The sequence below is a fragment of the Chanodichthys erythropterus genome, chromosome 1 (assembly GCF_024489055.1).
Source record: "Chanodichthys erythropterus isolate Z2021 chromosome 1, ASM2448905v1, whole genome shotgun sequence".
Lineage (NCBI taxonomy): Eukaryota > Metazoa > Chordata > Actinopteri > Cypriniformes > Xenocyprididae > Chanodichthys > Chanodichthys erythropterus.
This window is the reverse complement of record NC_090221.1, coordinates 1,078,696-1,097,650: the sequence shown is the minus strand read 5'-3', so window position 1 is coordinate 1,097,650 and position 18,955 is coordinate 1,078,696. Positions and strand designations below refer to the sequence as shown.

Below are 18,955 nucleotides of genomic sequence, written 5' to 3'. Positions count from 1 at the left end.
ATTAATGAATAGTGATTTGTCACAATCTTTATGTTATTGTAATTGTTACTTATGTTCTTCAACTAATGCCCGATAGTTTATTTTGAAATCTTGCAGTTCACATTTACATTTACATTTACATTTAGTCATTTAGCAGACGCTTTTATCCAAAGCGACTTACAAATGAGAGTAGTAGAATCAATCAAATCAACATGAGAACAACAGTATGTAAGTGCTGAGTGAAGTCACAGTTATGTCAGTAAAGTGCTCATAGCGAATTTTTTTTTTTTTTTTTTTTTTTTTTTTAAATTAAATACACAAATAGATAGGAGAAGAATATTAGTCAAGGTAAGTGCTACTACTACTGGGTCAAGTGCTGACGAAAAAGATACGTCTTTAGCATTTTTTTGAAAATGGCTAGAGACTCAGCTGCTCGGATAGAGCGTGGTAGGTCATTCCACCAGCCAGGAACAGTCCCGGAGAAGGTCCGTGAGAGTGATTTTGTGCCCCTATGTGATGGCACCACAAGGCGCCGTTCACTTGCAGAACGCAAGTTTCTGGAGGGTGCGTAAGTCTGAAGTAGTGAGTTAAGGTATAACGGTGCAGAGCCAGCGGTTGTTCTGTAGGCAAACATCAGAGCCTTGAATTGGATGCGAGCAGCTACTGGCAGCCAATGCAGACTGACGAAGAGAGGAGTGACGTGCGCTCTCTTCGGTTCGTTGAAGACCAGTCTTGCTGCAGCATTCTGGATCAGTTGCAGAGGCTTGATAGTGCATGCTGGAAGGCCAGCCAAGAGAGCATTACAGTAGTCCAGTCTGGATAGAACAAGAGCTTGGACAAGAATTTGTGTGGAATGTTCCGATAGGAAGGGTCTAATCTTCCTGATGTTGTACAAGGCAAATCTGCAGGACCGGGTCATTGCTGCAACATGATCTGTGAAGGTTAGACAATCATCCATCACCACTCCAAGGTTTCTGGCTGTCCTGGAAGGAGTGATGGTTGAAGACCCAAGTTGAACTGAAAGGTTGTGATGAAGTGTTGGGTTTGCACCGATCACAAGCAGTTCCGTTTTTGCAAGGTTGAGTTGGAGGTGGTGGTCCTTCATCCAGGCAGAAATGGCTGTCAGGCAGGCTGTGATGCGACCAGCAACCGTCGGATCATCTGGTTGGAATGAGAGGTAGAGTTGTGTGTCATCAGCATAACAGTGATAGGAGAAACCATGATCCTGAATGACCGATCCTAGTGATGACGTGTAGATGGAGAAGAGAAGTGGTCCAAGCACAGAGCCCTGAGGTACCCCAGTAGCAAGATGATGTGACTTGGACACCTCACCTCTCCAAGATACCCTGAAGGACCTACCTGAGAGGTAAGACTCGAACCACTGGAGCGCAGTTCCCGTGATGCCCTTCGACATGAGTGTAGACAGGAGGATCTGGTGGTTCACTGTGTCAAAGGCAGCAGACAGATCCAGCAAGATGAGTACTGATGATTTTGAAGATGCTCGTGCCAGTCTCAGGGCTTCAGTGACCGAGAGCAGGGCAGTCTCAGTTGAGTGGCCACTCTTGAAACCAGACTGGTGGTTGTCAAGAAGGTTGTTCTGTGTGAGATAAGTAGACAGTTGGTTGAATACAACTCTCTCAAGTGTCTTAGCAATGAAAGGAAGGAGGGATACTGGTCTGTAGTTTTCTAAAAGTGCTGGATTCAGAGTGGGTTTCTTAAGCAGTGGGGTAATCCTAGCCTGCTTAAAAGCTGTGGGAAATGTTCCAGTGTGAAGGGAGGAATTGATAATGTGAGTGAGTGCAGGTAGAATTGAGGAGGAGATGGCCTGAAGAAGATGAGTGGGGATAGGGTCTAGTGGACAGGTAGTAGGGTGATTGGAAAGAATGAGTTTGGAAACATCTGCCTCAGATAGCATGGAGAAGGAGGGGAGAATTTGTGTGTTTTCAATTAAGATGTTCTTGTCAGTGTGTGGTGTGGAGAATTGGCTGCTGATGGTTGTTATTTTATGTGTGAAGAAAGTGGCAAAGTCATCAGCTGTAAGAACTGATGTGGGAGGGAGGGGAGGAGGGCAAAGAAGAGAAGAGAAGGTTTTGAAAAGTGTCCGGGAGTCATTAGAGTTGTTAATTTTAGTGTGATAGTAGGAGGTTTTAGCATTGGAGACATTAGTAGAGAAAGAAGAAAGGAGTGACTGATATAAGCTAAGGTCAGTAGGATTTTTAGATTTGCGCCACTTCCTCTCTGCAGCCCTGAGTCTAGACCGATGCTCACGGAGAACATCAGAGAGCCAGGGGGCAGAGGGGGTGGCGCGGGCTGGTCTGGTTAAAAGGGGGCAGAAATCATCTAAGCAAGATGATAGAGTGGTGCAGAGAGTGTCAGTAGCAGTGTTAGTGTCCATTGATGAGAATTGGTTAGCGGGAGGAAGTGTGGATGAGACCGACGAGGATAGATGAGATGGTGAGAGGGAGCGTAGGTTTCGCCAAAAAGTGACATGTGGTGGAGTGTGTGATGAGTTGGGGGTCAGGTTGAGTGTGAAAGTAATGAGAAAGTGGTCTGAGGTGTGTAGTGGAGTAACCAGTGTATTGTCGGTGGAGCCACAGCGTGTGTAGATGAGGTCCAATTGGTTACCTGATTTGTGGGTAGCTGAGGTAGCCACTCGCTTGAGATCAAATGAGGCAAGCAGTGTGTGGAAGTCAGCAGCCTGAGGTTTGTCTAGATGGATGTTGAAGTCACCAAGTACTAGCAGAGGAGTGCCATCCTCAGGGAAGGATGAGAGTAACACATCCAACTCCTCCAAGAAGTTACCTAGCTGACCTGGGGGACGATAAACAACTACAACATGAATTTTAGTAGGGTAGGTGATGGTAATTGCATGTGATTTAAATGAGCCATTTTCAGAGAGAGATGGTAAAGGATTGAACTTCCATTCATTGGACATAAGCAAACCAGTACCACCACCCCTCCCAGTCTGGCGTGGGGTGTGAGAGAAAGTGAAATTAGAGGAGAGGGCTGCTGGTGTGGCAGTGTCCTCTGGTTTGATCCATGTCTCAGTCAGAGCCATGAGATGGAGATCTGAATAAGTAGCAAAAGCTGTGATGAAGTCTGCTTTGTTGACAGCAGACTGACAATTCCAGAGCCCAATCGAAATAGAAAACAATGTACTAGGTGACATGGGTAAAGAACGCAGGTTGTTATGGTTGCGCTGCCTACAGCGTGTAGCACGCGATTTACGAGTGTTAGTAATGGAGGGAATTTGGAAGCACATATCTAAAACAAGTCAAAAGACAGACAAGAACACACTGTATAAAGATGAAAGAAAGAATAAAAAAAGAAAAGAGCAATACTCAAGTGTTGTGTCGTTGCTCGGTGGAGTCGCACAGGTAGAGTCGCTGGTCTTTACACTCTTCGGTCTTCACACGAGGAGGGCTTCACATGAGGGCTGCCACGTCCGCTGCCGCGGTACACTATGCACTTATACCAGCTTATTACAACGTTAGTTAGTTCAGCAGGCCACGCCTTACTGACTCAGAGCGAACGAGAACAAACGCGATTTGCCACGTGACCTCAGTAAACAAGCAGTAAAGCAACTATACAGCACTAAAATCAACTAGAAACGACAGCAAAACACTTACAGTATGCAGATCCTCTTGTAGCTTCGATGATTCTCTCTAATGAATGCTAAATAACAACTGTTTATATACTAAGCTGGCTTTGGCCATGCCTTACTGACTCAGAGCGAACGAGAACAAACGCGATTTGCCACGTGACCTCAGTAAACAAGCAGTAAAGCAACTATACAGCACTAAAATCAACTAGAAACGACAGCAAAACACTTACAGTATGCAGATCCTCTTGTAGCTTCGATGATTCTCTCTAATGAATGCTAAATAACAACTGTTTATATACTAAGCTGGCTTTGGCCACGCCTTACTGACTCAGAGCGAACGAGAACAAACGCGATTTGCCACGTGACCTCAGTAAACAAGCAGTAAAGCAACTATACAGCACTAAAATCAACTAGAAACGACAGCAAAACACTTACAGTATGCAGATCCTCTTGTAGCTTCGATGATTCTCTCTAATGAATGCTAAATAACAACTGTTTATATACTAAGCTGGCTTTGGCCACGCCTTACTGACTCAGAGCGAACGAGAACAAACGCGATTTGCCACGTGACCTCAGTAAACAAGCAGTAAAGCAACTATACAGTTCAACTTCAAATGGTTAAAATACTGTGATTCGTTACAGTTAATTTTTTGTTTCTTTTTTTCTTATGTAACGAATGTAGCGGTTATTAATCAATTTATGGATGAAATATGAATATAATAATTCATAAGGTTATGAATAAATTATGATTCATATATCGACCCAAACAGCACCCCCTTTGGTGTAAGGTGGTACTACAATTTCCTGTATGTTGATCCAAACAGCACCCCCTTTGGTGTAAGGTGGTACTACAGGTTCCTGTATGTTGATCAGGATGCAGACCTGTTGGATAGTCTGGCCTGACAGGAAGTTGGCAGTGTTGACAGGAACAACAGGAAGCTGTACAGTCATCGGGGCCCACAACAACTCATTTGCACTGTCCGTATGAGCATTAGAGTGCATCAGGAGGTCTGGAAGGACCAGGAAGTGATGGGTTAAATGGCGGTTGTTCCATTTGAAGTTCAAAACGCAGATGTCCTTGACAGTCATCATGGTTGGCAGACGAAAGTCTAGTGGAAAGTGTGTTTGCTTGTTGACAAATGGGAGGTCTGGTGTTCCTTCACTGAGAGCACTTAACAGCGTGTGGCTGAAGGCTGAGTTGTCTGCCCACAGTGTGTGAATAATGTCTGTTGTAGTTACATCATTCAGCTGTGAGTCTGTTGTGACCTTGGAGCAGAGAGAGTTACAGTCTATGGTGAGTTGAAGTACGCCGGGTGGCGACCTTGAACTGTGCTCTGAGCCGGGGTTCCCGCGGTTAGCTGGGAGATTTCCCGCGACCTCTGTGACTTGACCGTCTGGCTCAGGTGGTCTGGGTGACTGGGAAGGCAGAAGTTCACACGCTTGAGCCCAGACTTTCAGCGGTCTGGCGTTCAATAAGGGCTCAAAACAGTCTAGCAGGTCTTTGTGAGTGAACCAGGGAAACGTGTCCATTTGCGCTACGCCCACAGGAGGTACCAGGCTCACTCGACCAATGGTGTGGTGCATGGGAGCTGTGTGTTCAAGGTGGACCTCATTTGGACTGTGCGACTGCACATTCAGCTCACATCTTTGTGACTTGAGAGTCTGGCTTTGTCTTTCAGCTTCATTTCTCAGTCTTTCAAAAAGGTAAGGACAGGTTTCTGGGCAGTGGTCGGAGACTGTGTAACTGGTTTGATTTTCTACAGTCTTTTCAGGAGCAGTGTTCTGCTTGGAGTGAGCTTCGTCAACCAAGTTTTGCAGCTGCTGAGTAGACATACTGCGTGAGCAGGCCAAGGCTGCCAGGTGATCACTCACCGCAGGGTGCAGCTCTCGGAGAAGCAGAGTGTTGAAGATGAAATCTTCCTCCATCGCTGGCTGACCACGTGTTCTAAAGTAGGCCATTTGCTGTCGGCTGTAGCAAGTGTATGGGTTATTCAGTCTGCCCCGTTTTCGGTCCATGGCAGCAGGGAGCCCTTGATCTGATGCAGGGTCAGAAAGCTTTTGGATCAGAGCCTGTCGCAGGTGCTGGCAGTTGGATGTGACAGCTGCTGGCAAAGTTTCCTGGCCGTTGGACGTTTTGGGCAGTGGACTTTTAACCCCATTTGGAATTAGGGCTTCTTGACTGGTTAGGGGAAACTCGGTGATGTGTGTTTCCCCTCCCATGCCACTTTTCAGTACTCTGTAACCAGTGTCAAGTTCATTCACATAGTCTCTTTGTTGTTTCGGAGCCATAACTCCTTTCTGGGCCTGTTTGAGGTGATTTTCACAGGTCAGGGCTTTAGTGTGTCTGTCTTTCAGCTTAGTCTCTGCTTTGGCTAGGGGAGCTTCGCTGTGTTGGAGTTTTCCAGTCAGTTTTCTACGCTCCACCTCCAGGTGGAGCTCTGCAAGGGCTTTTTGAAGTCTTTGCAGCTCCTCCTGCAGCTCGGGTTTGGATTCGTCCGCTGTCCAACGCTGGTCCTGGGTCTCGACGAGTCGCTGATCGTGGTGACGATGAATCTGGGCCTGATTCCTCCGGGCATCCTCCGCCTGGAGCTTGAGGTTGTGGGCGATGGCTCAGATGACTTTCGCCCATTCTTTGTAGCTCGGCGTTGGATCGTGGGCCATTAGTCGATTCAGGTTGTCGTCCAGCTGCTCATTGCTTAGGTGCTGGGGATCCACAGCGTCGTTGGGCAGGATCGTGCTGGTCAGGGAGCCCAACCCGGTCTTGAGTCCGTCCCCATGGGTGCTGGGGCTGGCTGCTCTGAACACGTTAGCTTGCTGTTGGCGAGAGAAAGACAGCACAAACAGAACCAATGCAAGCACGCGCAGGGCTAACGACTTATAATAATGCATGATTATATAATTCTTTGGTTTGGTTCCAGTTAACTGGTGCAGACAGTTAGTGGAATGTAGGCTAGACACTTAATTGTCGATAGCCAAAAGGACCACGCGGGTCAATCTGTGTGGGTGAGTGCCGGATTTGAATAAAGATTTCGACAGGCGGTAGCCCTAAGAGTCCTTTGATGACTCTCGCTGCTCGGTCGTCTATCTATTACTCAATTTTCCGTGATGGCTCTCACAGGCTCTGCTTTTACATGAACTGAAAGAAACAAACACAGTACAGAAGCAAAACAGAACAGGGTGGATGCAATTAAATGAGAAATAGAGCAGTAAACAAATAGAAAGGAATAAAAATAGAATAGCAATAAACTAAAACAGAAGGGCTAGAGGGGAGAAGTGAAACTTAAACTTCCTATTCCAGCTGGGTTTATGACGGTGTCAGGCGAGTGCACTGTTGCGTCATAAAACCTAGAGGGATGGTATGGATCGAGAGCATAAGGGTTGGCCCGCACCTGAATAATTGAAGAATATGTAATATTCTGTGGCTTTCAATTAGGTGAAGTGACTGTATGTCACTAATTTAGGCCTGGGTGAATCGTGGGTGCTCAGATAAGAACTCAATGGCAGGCAACCTTTCCTCGACGTTCAAACACTCTACTGCGGTGTCCGTGGCCACCTGTCCCCTTTGTACCACGGTGCAACCTCTCAAACAGGGAACATCAGCACAATTGTGCACTTCGGTAAGGTACTTGCGCCAACGGCCCGAGTGACCGGTCAAAATTGAGTTTTCCCTAAACTCAGAGTCTGTCCCCTTTACGGGCAGTTACTCCAAATGGGCGGTTCTGTCGTGCAGAAGCCTGAGCAGGGAAATTAAACAAAATTGCCGTTTGTTGTCAATCTGGCTCGTTGCCTCCCTGTACCTGATACACAACTCGCTGATGTCCTTGCGTGTTGCCCGTGATACGAGGTCAGAATGTCCCCGATTCACACACAGTTAGTGCAAGAACCGCCAGGCCAGGCAGCTCCACTCACTGGAACTCACTGGGGCGACTGTCAACTCACCACCAGGCGGTGAAGGGCCTTATCTGCAGATACACAAGTGGTCACACAAACACAGCTTAATTGTAAATTTAAATCTCAGTTTAAATCTTGTTTAAACCAAATTTAAATAATCAAGTGTGTATGATAAAAGAGTAGGGGTCTAAAATGAACTAGCTAGAAGCAGAACAAAAGTAAAAATAAAATAAAACAAAAACAAATCAGATGTACTTGATTCAAATTTGAATTAAACTCTGTTCAATTAAATTTAAATGAGTGCATAGAATAACAGAATGGGAGAAAGAAAGGAGAAAGCCTTCCCTATTTGCAGATTCCCTAAAGAGAATTGCTTGTTGATGAGCAAAATGCCAACTGATTGACACTACTTAATTTTAAAATTCAATTAAATGTTATTTAATTAAATTCAAAATAAGTGTATGAAATAAGGGAGGCTTGGGGGTGTGTGAATGTTATTGCCAGCCAATAACAAACAGGACTCAGAACTAAGAGTGAATAAAATAAAACATTAAGTAATAAAAGGGAATGAATTTCCAAAGTAAAACTAAAGAAATAACTTGAGAGAAAGAGAGAGAAAAGACAAAAAGGGAATAGATGAAATAAAACAAAGTAGAATAAAAATAAAATAAATAAACTAAAATAAAATAAAATAGATTAGATCTGTGAATACAGGAAAAGAATGCAAGGGAAAAGAGAATTGACTTATCTGGCAGTGTCCACCAGGGGGCGCACTCTCAGAAAGTGAATTCTCTTGTTGGAAGGGAAACTTAATTTAAATTAAAAATTTAAACGTGTTTAAATTAAATTTAAATCAGTAAAACCCATTCCAACAACGATTGGAAAGCATAACCACCAAAAGCAAATTACTTTTACAACTCCCCGCAGTATAGAGAAGCAAAAGATAATTTGGAGATAATTTCAGTTCAAAGTATGGAGCGACTTTAACTCAGAACGTCCACGCGGTGGCGTCCATGAGTCCACACAACCAATAAGTAGGGAGGGGTGCCACACCTGAGCAGACTGCCCTCTGGCGTCGGGTCAGAGTTACTGCATCCCCTTTCTTTAATTCGTGATATAAAAACCAACGCGCTTGTGGGGTTCTGGCCCTTACGCTGTTTTAACTGCACGATCACGATTACACTATAGAATGTCGCGGATTCTTTGGTGCCAATTCACTGGACACTAAACATGCACTCCTTATCGCGAGTACACAACTTTGGGAATCAGTCCCAAAGTTTTGTGCAGACTTAGTGCACACGAACATGTAACGCTTGCGGGATTCCTTCGCCGCGGGTTACAAATCAACATTGGATCAGGATGCTGATATAGCTCCAAACTCTCACACATCAATCGTTAAAGCAGATGAACTGCTCTCCGATTAGATTTGTAAGGGGGATCACGTGGTTTGGTTAGCTAGGCCGAACGACGTAACCCAGGAGCGCCAACTATTGTGAATTATTTGGACGACACAATTAATTCAGATTTAATAGTGGCAGATAATAATAAGGCCTTAAAAGAGATTTAGTGGGAATCTCGCCACTAAACTCGTTTCAAAACGCGTTGAATACGATTCAATTCGTTAATTCAAGCGGAAATTAATATTCAAAACTGTAACTTACTGCAAAGATTGTCGTCCTTCGCAGATACGAGCTTGAAATATTAATGGACTGCAGTGTATTTCACGGTCAACCAAGGCTAGGCCTGCAGTGTTTTTAGACACAAACAGCAGCTTGTTAACGGTGCGTAGAGTGAGGACCCGTGCGTCTTCTCACTGAATAAAGCGCGCATGTACATTAAATCACACACAAATTATTCTACATTGCTCTTTTACCAAAAACCAAGTTTAAAACGTTGCTCGCGAATCCTCCACCAAATAATAATATGTAACGAATGTAGCGGTTATTAATCAATTTATGGATGAAATATGAATATAATAATTTATGAATAAATTATGATTCATATATCGACCCAACGGGGAATTAAACATATATTGTGAATCAATTACAACGAATTATAATCAATTACATATATGATTAGTTCTGGTTTAATAATTATTTAGAGAAACTGTTCGTTTGTCCAGCAAACTAAGTCCCTCACAGAATATTATAAACAGAGTTATTCTCTGGCCATGAAAATAACTTATAGCATCAAAGCATAAAGCGATCGAAAAACGTTAAAGTGACTTGGTTTTCAGCTGAAAGAACAAACAGAACAATCGAGCGTGAATAACGTTTTAATATATGCAAACTACGGATACAGAGGTTATACGTCTAAATATATATACAAGAATATACACACCTATGTACAAGAGTGGAAGTAGAGAAGGAAAGAGAGAAGGCAAGTAGCAAACTCACAACCAGTCCTAAGCCAGCATGGAAATCAGTTTCATCATCTAAGATTGAGAAACGGCAGTATACTTGCATTGGTTGTGTGTGTCGAATTTCAGGTTAGCGCTGGTGCAGTTCGTTGGCTTCCTCCGTTCCGCGGGAAGGTTCGAACTGAGGACTTGAGAGTGAGTTTCGCTGGAAGATGGCGGTCCCGAAGCTGAGCGCGATGGCAGCGCATGGTCACCGGAGATGTCCGGGAAAAACGTGCACGAGATGCTCGTGAGACAATCGGGAAAGAACACACAACATTGTGCGTCTTTGCTTTTATGACAGATAAGCCGACACACCTCCTTGAGGTGGGGTAGCCAATAACATGGGTGCAAAGTTGGCGGGAAAGCTTTCCCTTTGTTTGGCCTCACGACTTAATCTGCATGATTTATGACTCTCAGTTCAGATTTCGAAATGGAGTGCGTTCTTCACAGTATCATTAAACACATAGAAAAATGCATTTGTCAGCTGTGTGACATATCTCAGTGAATAGCTCGTGTCCGGAGCTTTACGGAGAGACCAAACTCGACCGATCAGAAAGGCATAGACAAGAAGTTATGGTTTACAGACAGAATTCCACTATTAAAATGCACACTAGCACAAATACACTCATTTAAACACTAGGAAACATGCATACGCTTCAAAATACAGGATGGGTATATGTTGGCATAATTGTATCTTACATATACAGTCAAAAATGTATGTTTGTGTGTTTCTGTATGCGTCTGTGTGTGTGTTTTGTGTGTGTGCCCGTGTGTGTGGGTGTTGGAATGTGGATCTGGTCAGTCTCTGGGGGGGGGTGCTCCTTTTGAAGTCACCAAAGTGAGGAAGTTGCAGTTTTCTGTTTACCCTCACAGGTCCACAAACCTGCCGAAAGTCACAGTCGTCCGGAGCCGAGTTAGTGATTAACACACAAAGTTCATCAGGTTAAAAGCGTTCTGAAAACTCCAAAGTTTATTGACTCTGAACGGATCCATCCAGACGTTACACTTATCATAGACTGTTATTATATGAGTGACTTGAACTCTGGCTTGTCATGAGTCACTCAAAATGTAGGTTTTGCCAAACTGGTATACACCCACGGGATGGGCAATGGGAATGCCCCTCCTGTTTGCGTATGCAGCATTTATTAGACGATATTGAAAACCCTTGTGCAGCTGCAATGGAGCTATCTTTGCAGGAAAGAGTGCAGAGAGCCAGACATTCAACTGGTGGTAGCAAAGAAGTGATTCCTATGAGCCAAGCGTATAAAGGCCGGAACACACCAAGCCGACGCAGACAAACTAGTGGTGACGAAAGCAGACTACGATGTTTGGCCATTCAGAATGATCAGATGGCCCGACGGACTGACGAGCTCCGACGCCGATTCAACATTTCGAATCGGCCGAAAAAAAAGGCGACGAGGACCAACTTCAGCCAAAGGTGCGGAACACACTGAACAGATTCATAAAGGTATTACCTTTCAAAATGCTGACTTCAGTGCAAATTCTGGAATCCATAGAACTGGGAGAATGGTTCACTTCCATAGACTTAAAGGATGCATATTTCCACGTACCCATCTGTCAGGATCATCACCCGTTTCTTCGCTTTGCCTTTCAAGGTCGGGTTTATCAGTACAGGGTCCTTCCATTTGGCCTGTCTCTGTCTCCAAGGGTCTTTACCAGGGTGGTTTCAGCAGCCCCTCGACCTCTTCAGTGTGCAGGTTTGAAAATTCTGTCATACCTAGACGACTGGCTAATTTGTGCTCCTTCCAAAAGGTGTATCCAAATGTTACGCCCTTGGAAAAACAAGACATTGCTATCACAAGGGGTACCATAGGGCAACATCCCAGCGAGGCGGTCTGTGATAATGACAGATGCCTCTCTAACGGGGTGGGGAGCAGTTTTGGAAGGCAGGTCCATCAGGGGTGTCTGGGAATCTCCTTGGACCCTAGAGCACATCAATGTGCTAGAACTCAGGGCAGTGTATCTCTCCGTGAGGGCTTCTCTCCCATTGTTGCAGAACAAAAATGTTTTGATAAGAACGGACAACATGTCTGCAGTGTACCACATCAATCACCAGGGCAGGACCAGATCAGCACAATGTTTCCAGGTGACAAAGGAGCTGCTTTCCTGGCTGTTTCTGAAACTCTCATCACTCAGGGCAGTATACACACTGGGAGTAGCAAACAAAGCAGCAGATCTGTTGTCGATCGATCTGTTTGCAACTACAGAGACAGCTCATTGCGATCTATGGTATTCCTTGAACAGCCAGGGAGGTCCCTTGGGGATAGATGCATCTCAAGAATGGCCAGAAGAACTGTTGTACACTATTCATCCCCTACCTTTGATTCCCCTGGTGCTCAGGAGGATAGCATTGGGCCATCACAAAGTTTTACTTGTGGCCCCAAGGTGGCCAAAGAAACACTGGTTTCCGGCCCTTGTACGTTTGGTCCAAGGTCACCCTTGGCCGTTACTGAAGAGAGTCGATCTCCTCTCCCATGCAGAGGGCCAAATCTGGCACCCGAGACCAGAGACGTTACAACTGTGGGTATGGCCTTTGCTAAGTCCTCCTCTAAAGATTTAAACAAAGCTGCATTGAAGACAATTAATAGTTCTAAAGCACCCTCTATGTGGAGTAACTACTCTACCAAGTGGCGAATATTCTCAGCATGGTGTCAAGGCCATCAACTAAACTCGGCCAGTTGCAACACCAGTTTGGTTCTTCGGTTTCTACAGTCATTGTTTGACTCTGGGAAATCAGTCAATATCATAAAGGTCTATGGTGTAAGTGTTGGCAAACACCCCTTTGTATCTCAATTTCTTAAGGGTGCACATCGTTTACACCCAGAGAGAGTTATGAGATCACCTGCTTGGGACCTTACTATTGTCTTACACTCACTGGCCAAAGCACCTTTTGAACATTTGGAACAAGCCGATCTTAAGTTCTTGACATGGAAGACAGTTTTCCTCCTGGCAATATGTTCAGCCAAAAGAGTTGGTGAATTGCATTCTTTATCAGTCAGTGAAGACTGCTTGAGATGGAAGGTGGAAAAAGCAGGGGTTTTTCTTTGGCCAAACCCGTCATTCCTACCCAAGGTCCTGAAGCCTAGTACAATAAATCAAGTAATTGAGCTTGATGCTTTCCATCCTGTCCCTCTTTGTATGGGTACAGGGTTGGATAATTTTTCTCTGTGTCCTATTAGAGCATTGCACACATACATTGAGCGGCACTCACACACGCAACTATTCGTATGCTTTGACAAGAAGTGTACAGGTAAGCCTGTGTCTAAGCAACGTTTGTCTCATTGGATTGTGGATACAATTTCACAAGCATATTCGAACCAGAATCTACCCATTCCTGGTGATATGGTTGCTCACTCTATCAGGAGCATGGCTACTTCGTGGGCAGCACTCAAGGGAGTAGCACTCTCAGACATTTGTGCTGCAGCTTCTTGTAGTACTCCATGTACTTTCACAAGATTTTATAGGATTAATGTGACAAATCCAAATTCTTTGGGGTCTGCTGATCATCACCATCCCTTGCCACTCGGGACGAGCTGGGGTGTTTCAGGCAAGAGGAAGTGATTGGTTCATCCAGATGTTATATAGCCAACCCCTAAGGTCAGTCACCTGACATTGTTTATATTAGGTCTCGAGGATAGGCAGAAGAATGGCGTCATTCAGGTATGATTCAGGTAAGGTTTGTTATCACTGTTATGCTGACGATACACAATTCTATCTTCCTGTCAAGTCCAGTAATGAAAATTCCATTTTAAATTTTATCTCCTGTCTGGAGGAAGTTAAAATGTGGTTGTCTGAAATCTTCCTAAAGTTAAATGGGGACAAAACTGAGGCCATTGCTTTTGGATCATCCTTGTGTGTTGCTAATATTGAAAACCAGTTGGGTTCCCTGTCTTTAACATTGCAAAATAGAGTTAAGAACCTTGGCATTATCTTCAGTTCTGACTTATTATTCGATAAGCAGATAAATTCTGTTGTCAATGGAGGCTTCTTTCATCTCCGGTCCATCGCCAAATTAAAACAGTTCCTCTCAAAGAAAGACCTAGAAGTAGTGATCCATGCACTTGTTACATCCCGGCTTGACTACTGCAATTCACTATATATAGGTCTACCTGTATATATATATATATATATATATATATATTATACATAAGTCTACCTCACATTGTTTGCAATTGGTTCAGAATGCGGCAGCTAGACTTCTGACGAGAACTAGGAAGAGAGAACACATCACTCCTGTTCTCTCCACCTTACATTGGTTACCAGTCAGATACAGAGTTGACTTCAAGGTTCTGCTGTATGTGTATAAAGTTTTGCATGGGTTAGCACCACAGTACATTTACGATCTTCTTCATCCTTACTCTGCTCCAAGATCGCTCTGCTCACGCAATAAATTCCTTCTCTCGTTTCCTTGGTCCCGCTTAAAGACTAAGGGTGACCGAGCTTTTGCAGTTGCGGCTCTTAGGTTGTGGAATGCACTTCCAGTTGGCGTGAGATCTTCCACCACATTGGACATTTTTAAATCTAGCCTAAAGACTCATTTATTTTCTTTAGCTTATGAAGTTGCCTGAATTATATAGCAGGTGGTTTATGGTTAAGTGGTTTATGGCCTATCTTGCATGCTTTATATTTTATCTTATGTATTAGTTTTATTATCTCTTATTTTTTGTGTAAAATTGTACAGCACTTTGGTACAACACACGTTGTGGTGACAGTCATCGCTCAGTCTCATAGATCCATAGTTATGGACATAACTATGTTATTTTCACAAAATTTCACTATGTAGTTCTCTTCAACTTCTGCCATAAAGCACATATGTTCTTACATAAATTTCAGTGTTGAAATGAAATCATTAAATCGTCAGAATCTCCACCTCAAGAAAAATGTATAACTCATTGTCATTTAAGCTATAAATCGTAATGAATATACTTTTAATCAAGCATGGTTCATTTTAGCTAGCAAATTTGTCACTGAATCAAAAATAATATATAGAAAATGCTAGTATTTGTCAGTGTCTGGCCACGAGAATAACTTCCTATTATAGCATTAAAGCGTAAAGCAGTGTTGCAGAATCAAACGTAGAAGTGACTTGGTTTTCTGAATGAGCAGCAGAGCAATCGAGCATGAATATAATGTATTTCATATATGAAACTACGAATACAAAGGTTATACGACTAAATATACACAAATACTACACATATATAGAAAACAAAAGTAAAGTCAAGAAAAATAGAGGTGATCAAAGGAATGGCAAATTACAAACAGTTAAAACCTTTGAGAGCCAGCAAGGAAACGCAGTTTACACAATGCTTAAAGCGCATGGAAGGAAGTTGTTACTTGCATAAGTTCAGGTGCTGTAGTTGCCTTTCTGCCGGAGTTTCAGTGCGCGTGGTTTGGAGCGATTGGTCCTTTTCCAGGAGGGTTCTTCGGCGGGTTTTTCAAACAAGGTTTTAACTTAAGAGTAAGATAGCTGGAAAATAAAGAAGAGAGAATACGTCTCCTAGGTGATGGAGGATGACGAAGGCTTGACAACAGGAAAACTTGTGCAACCAAGAGACACGTATCATTGTGTTTTAAAGACAACAAACCAGAACGCCTCCTTGGGTACGCCAGCCAATGCTGAGGGTGTAATTTTGGCGGGCAAACTTTTCTTTTTCTCCATTTATGACCTCATTTCCTTGTTTTTTGAAATGTCAGATCTGAGTACATTTTCTTCAAAGTACTATTAAAAATACATCAATGCATTTTACAGTAATGTTTCCCAGCCCTAATAGACACAGTTTTGCTCAATTTTGCCAATGAAAATATAAAGACAAAGCAGAACATCTCCAAGCAACACACAATGGGATTTCATTTCTGAATCAATGTTTTGTGCTAATCAGGTGAACCAATGATTCAATGGATGATTCATAAGGATAATTTACTTCACTCCTGAATGAATCAAATGAGTCATTTGAACAAATCGAATGAATTAATGAATGAATGAAAGAATTAATTAATTAATCATTAAGACATTTACCACCACCTACTGGCAGTTTTAGTTTCTTATTTAGAGTGCAATTTCAGAATCAGAAAGAGCTTTATCAGAAAGAGCTTTATTGCCAGGTATGTTGTTTACACATACTAGGAATTTGTTTTAGTGACAGAAATTTTCATATTTCAATTTCCATAAAGAAAAAACATTCAAGGTATAGTTCACCAAAAAATGAAAATTTTGTCATCATTTACTTATTCTCATAGTTCAGAAGTTTGTATGTAATACATTTTATGTTGAATCAAATAAAATATTTCTTTCTGAAGCTACTTTTTATAATATCTGTTTGATGCTTTACACAATAATGATTTAAGATTATCGTTTGGGGGTAATTTCTCAGCCAAATTTGATATGCAATAAATTTGATTAACTAATCGCCCACATCATGTAATTAATTCGATTAAAAATTTGAATCACTTGACATCCCTAGTACATAGTATAAAATACTGGAAAATGTGTTTAATATTTGTATATAAAAATGTTCTACCTAATTCTGTGATGTAAATTATTTGTCTTGTAGGTTAAATGATTGTGACTTGACAGACAAAAGCTGTTCAGCTTTGGCTCCAGTTCTTAGATCAGATTCAAATCTGAGAGAGCTAAACATGAACAATAATAATCTACAGGATTCAGGAGTGAAGCTGCTCTGCACCGGACTGAAGAATATAAAGTGTAAATTAGAAATACTGAGGTAAGTTATGTTACATTAGAATATATTTTTAGTTCCTTTTTACTTTTAAATATATTTCAATCATGACAACTCTTGGAATAGGTTTTAGCATGTTATTGAATATGGCAGTGTTAATGTATTTTGTCTTGGCAGACTAGATCTGATAAGCTGCTGTTGATACAGACACACTGCTGTGATTATGTAAGATATGCTGCTGCTGCATAAATGGACATCCATAAATCCTGTATCAGATTTAGGCACGTGAAGCTGGGAGAGGTGGATAGTTTCAGAGGAACTCTGATAGGACTACCTTACAACAAACAATGAACCAGTCTATTTAAATGTTGAACAATCTCATTGGCTGCAGGATCAGCTGAGGCTAATCAGCTTGTGCCATGATGTGATCGCATGTAAATGACAAATGTCTTAAAGCTATAAATGATTAAAGTGTTGGTCAAAACTAAATGGGGAGCAGAGTACACTGTTTTTTTTTTTTTTTTTTTTAATTCGATCCCTTTTCGACTATGGGAGCATAATTTATGACTCTGCCTGGAAAAAATATAAACATGCTTGACAGGGATTACATCGTCATTGCATCAAAAGGGATTACGACTTGCTCTGAGGGCATTCAGAACTTTACCAGTGCAAAGTTTGTACATAGAAGCCGATGAACCATCACTTCAGCCGGCTGTAGCTGTCACTCCAATATGCTATTAAACTAAAAAGGAAACAAAAATAACCCAACCTTATCCCTTATTTCCTGCTCTCTCTCTCTCTCTCTGTAAATGTAGGTTAAGCTACTGTTGTATGACAGATGAAGGTTGTTCTGCTCTGACTGCAGCTCTGAAATCAAACCCATCACACCTGAGAGAGCTGGACCTGAGCAGGAATAAATCAGGAAACTCTGGAGTGAAAAACCTCAGTGATCTACTGATGAACCCACAATTCAAGCTGGAGAAACTACAGTTAGTATCATTATACTGTACAGTTTACTGTTTAGTTTACGTTGCATTGTTTATACCATAGCATTGCATCTTCTGGCTTTTGCCATTGGTCACAGATAAAATTAGGTGTTCAACTATTTGCATTTCAAGTATTTTAAACAATGCACTGATTGGGTACATGTTCCACAGAAATATCATGAGATTTGCATCTGCTGCTACAAAATATGAAAAATGAAAGAAGAAACAACAATTTACAAACAGAACAAGTGTGACACTATTACAAGCAGAATATTAGAACTATAGACTAAATGACAGACTATATGCCTGCTGTAACTCTTCAATAAGATGTTCATCATAGATCTGAGTCATTTTCTTTTCTCTTTCTGTCTTTAGTCTGAATAGATGCAGTATTACAGAGAAACAGTGTCTCATTCTGACTTCAGCTCTGAAATCAAACCCATCACACCTGAGAGAGCTGAACCTGAGCGTGAATAAACTAGGAGACTCTGGAGTGAAAAACCTCAGTGATCTACTGATGAACCCACAATTCAAGCTGGAGAAACTACAGTTAGTATCATTATACTGTACTGCAGTTACAGTGTGATTAAAGTTTAAGTTAGGTCAGCAACCTTTTTGTCATGAAGACAAGTCATGCCAGTTTTAAGTTCCTGAGTTAATCACACAGTTCATTGTTGTGTGGCTCTTAAAAATGATTTGGCACCTGTTCTTCCCCTATAGGAGCCAATGGCTCCTTAATGAATCTTTTTAGTCAGATTGGGTATCAGCTTCGATACTGACATTTTTGCCGGATCGAGTATCGGTCAGACAGGACCGATCTAATTTCGATACTGTGTGTGTACTATTCTGTGTTACTGTTATAAGTCCCACATAAGGCAAAAAACATTAAAAAGCAGTAAAAAGTTTCCGTGCACTATATTCCAAGTGTTCTGAAGCCATTTCATAGTTTATTGTGATGTACAGATGAATATTTAGTTAAATTAAAATTCATGTGAACTCTTCCCTCCTCTGCGGCTGTCAGTCATTCTCCATTCAGCATTCAAACTGTGTGTTGCGTTCGGATATGACAGTCAACACAATGAAACGCTCTCAAAGATGATATAATGTTTCTATTATACTTCATCTGTAGACAAAGGTTTATGGTTTTGCATAAAAGGACTTTCTTGTTGAAGTTTATCATGGTTTCTAAATCATTTTACTTTCTCCCCAGTGTCTGTTATCACAACACTGGAGTAGAGTGCACTATGAATTGTTCTTCACGTGCACAGTAACTGAAATTTAAAACTGTTAAAAGAAAAGGCTAAATAAAGTATTGCATAGATATACTGGTAATACTATGCATCAATCTTCCCTTTGTGCTTTGAACTTTTCAATGCAGAGCGCTGCCGCTAACTTA

General features: G+C 42.2%; 2 protein-coding genes across 2 annotated transcripts in view; both read left to right on the top strand.

The window, feature by feature from the left end:
* The window catches only part of LOC137037574 (NACHT, LRR and PYD domains-containing protein 3-like), a 114,512-nt gene that overhangs the window by 20,385 nt on the left and 75,172 nt on the right, over positions 1 to 18,955 (top strand). The gene's annotated exons all lie outside the window — the stretch shown is intronic.
* The window catches only part of LOC137037505 (NACHT, LRR and PYD domains-containing protein 12-like), a 59,348-nt gene that overhangs the window by 16,495 nt on the left and 23,898 nt on the right, over positions 1 to 18,955 (top strand). The window contains exons 7-9 of the mRNA XM_067411574.1: positions 16,448 to 16,618; positions 17,389 to 17,562; positions 17,935 to 18,108. Coding sequence (XP_067267675.1) covers positions 16,448 to 16,618; positions 17,389 to 17,562; positions 17,935 to 18,108 — 519 coding nt within the window. The remainder of the gene's footprint in view (positions 1 to 16,447; positions 16,619 to 17,388; positions 17,563 to 17,934; positions 18,109 to 18,955) is intronic.